General features: G+C 38.5%; 1 protein-coding gene across 1 annotated transcript; it reads right to left on the bottom strand.

Moving 5' to 3' along the window:
* Positions 1 to 242: 242 nt before the first annotated feature.
* Positions 243 to 1,354, bottom strand: LOC107061441 (uncharacterized). Its single transcript, XM_015310705.1, has 3 exons — positions 1,199 to 1,354; positions 709 to 1,039; positions 243 to 601 (listed from the first exon to the last, which is right to left on the bottom strand). Exons 1-3 carry the CDS (start codon positions 1,352 to 1,354, stop codon positions 243 to 245), a joined length of 846 nt encoding a protein of 281 aa, XP_015166191.1.
* Positions 1,355 to 2,772: the final 1,418 nt, after the last annotated feature.

The following is a 2,772-nucleotide window of genomic DNA, read 5'->3' as shown; positions in this document are numbered from 1 at the left end:
ATCTTTGGCTTATCAACTTCCCATCCTCTTTGTGACAATTGGTGACCAAGAACTATACCTTCCCTAACAATGAAGTGACATTTCTCCAAATATAGGACCAAATTTATCTCCACACATCGTTGAAGGACCTGGCCCAAGTGTGCCAAGCATGCTTCAAAAGTATCACCCAAAACTGAGAAGTCATCCATAAAGACTTCCAACGAATCTTCTACCATATGAGCGGAAATAGACAACATGCAACGTTAAAACATTGTTGGTGGATTACACAACCTGAATGGCATCCTTTTGAAAGAAAAATTTCCATATGGGCAAGTGAAAGTGGTTTTATCTTGCTCCTCCATAGCAATAGAGATTTGATTATATCCTGAAGACCCATCCAAAAAGCAATACCATTCTCTCTCTGAAAGTCGATCGAGCATTTGATCCATAAAAGGCATGGGAAAGTGATCTTTTTCAGTCCAAGAATTTAACTTCCGGTAGTCCATGCATACTCGCCATTCGGTTACCGGTCTCATAGAAACAAGCTCCCTCTTTTCATTTGGGACTATTGTGATGCCTCCATTTTTTGGTACACATTGTACCGGACTCACCCACTTGCTATCTGCAAAAAGGTAAATCACACCTACATCAAACCACCTAATTATCTCCTTTTTCACCACCTGTTGCATCGGTAGGTTCAATCTCCTTTGATGTTGACACTCTGTTTACATTCACTATCAAGTTGAATTTTGTGATTGCAAATGCCGGGTGGAATTCCCACAATGTCAGCTATAGTACATCTAATAGCTTTGATGTATCTTCTCAACACTTCAAGAAGCACCTTTGTTTGCCACTCAAGCAAGTCAGCAGCAATGATCAGGGGTAAGGTGTTATTTTCCCCCAAGTAGCTTGGGTAGAAACTCTCATCAACTCTGTGAAAGTTCCAACCTTCATTCTCCCCCAGCTTTAAGTAGCCTGAAAAAGAACCCTCTTCAGCTCTGAATACTCCCCTTGTTTCTTTGGGTTTGTCCACTTTTTCTAACACTTGTTTTTGTAGCAGCTACATTTGGGATAACATATTGTTGATGTTCTCATCCCTTTATCTTTCTTTATCAAGCAATTCTTAAGTCATCCTGAAGCAAAAAGAAAAAACATGATCTTCTTGAGTGTACCATGGTTGATTTATTTTCTTCATGTCATCAAGAAGAAATGAAGCTACCTCAAATGATTGCAACATTATTCCACTTTGAACCAATTGATCAGCTACTCCTTTGTTTACCGAGTCAAGACTATGATAGAAGTATTGTAGAGTCACATTGTTGGGAAGTCTGTGCGTCGAGCATTGAAGTAGTAGCTTCTTAAACCACACCCACATTTCGTTCATTGGTTCACCTTCAAATCGCTTAAAACCTTGAATGTTGTCTCTGAGTTACGTCATCCTCGATGGGGGAAAAAATCTTGCATTAAACGCCGTGTTAAGTTTATCCCAAGATGTGATGGAATTTATTGGTAACTCAGCTAGCCATATGCTAGCTTCACCCGTCAAAGATAATGGGAACAACCTGAGCCGAACTGATTCTTGTGATAGGTTCTTCAATGAGAACGGATCACAAACATCCATAAAATTTCACTCATGCTCATGCGGGTTTTTGTGAGCCAACCCTCCGTAAAGTCATTTCATTTGGAGGAGATGGAGAGTTGTGCTAGTAACATATAATATAGCATTCCCTCCAGTTGACGGTTGACAGATTGCACCAATTCCACCCAATTGGATTGGGTTATTAACACTATTAAGATCGTCAACATCGTGTTAGTGGCCCACTTGGCTATCGTTGATCCCTGCCTCATTCATTTCCTCTTGTATTCAATACAGCCAACACTAACAGAAAACAAATTAAATTGATTCAACTAAATCCAACAAAATCACAAATTAAACTTCGATAAGACAATTCCAAATAACACCACTCCCTGGCAACGACGCCATTTTGATTAACGTATCTACTACACCTCATCTGATACTACGTAGGTATAGATGATCCATAACCAATATAAACCCAACAAGAGAGTTGGGGTTAATCCCACAAGTAGCAGTTTTATTTTGAATTCAAGTATGAAGTTAAATTAGTGATTTTCATAGCTGAAAAAATAGAGATTATCAGAAACTATTAGTAAAATAAGAATAGTTACATCAATGTCATGGTAAGGGGTCTTAGATCAGAAAGGAACCTCAACAATTAATTAGGAATAATCAAATAGGAGAGAGATACTTGGGGGATTGACCAACCAATTGCTAAACTCAACTCAATGAATGTTAATTGATAGCCAAAAGTACAAATCTTCGTGGGTAAGAGAACCTTAGATGAGGTACTTTTCTCTCGAACAACTACCTCATTTCAATTGAGTTCTCTCGAACCTCAATGTGCTAAACATTGAGACCAGCCCCCAACCTCACTAAATTCACCCTCTTGAGTTGTATTCATAGAATGAATCTTGGGATTCACTCTCTCGAGCTGTACCCATCATGACCCAATAAGTACGAGTGCCAATTTATCACCTTAGTTTTACACTTCCTTCTCAAGCAAGCATAAAACACTAAATGAAACTGAAATAACATACAACAGAGCAATTAAACCACATCAATATGTCAGACCCACTTCGTATTAGCACTAAAATTAATAATGACTAACACCCATCAAGCCAAATTCAGCAATTAATCACATTGTCAAACCCACAAGATTGGGGTTTTAGCTAATTATCATAGAAGAAGAAAATTCAGTACCTAATACATGTTCC

Source organism: Solanum tuberosum, unplaced genomic scaffold, assembly GCF_000226075.1.
Source record: "Solanum tuberosum cultivar DM 1-3 516 R44 unplaced genomic scaffold, SolTub_3.0 scf00139, whole genome shotgun sequence".
Lineage (NCBI taxonomy): Eukaryota > Viridiplantae > Streptophyta > Magnoliopsida > Solanales > Solanaceae > Solanum > Solanum tuberosum.
This window is presented reverse-complemented; position numbering and strand designations above follow the sequence as displayed.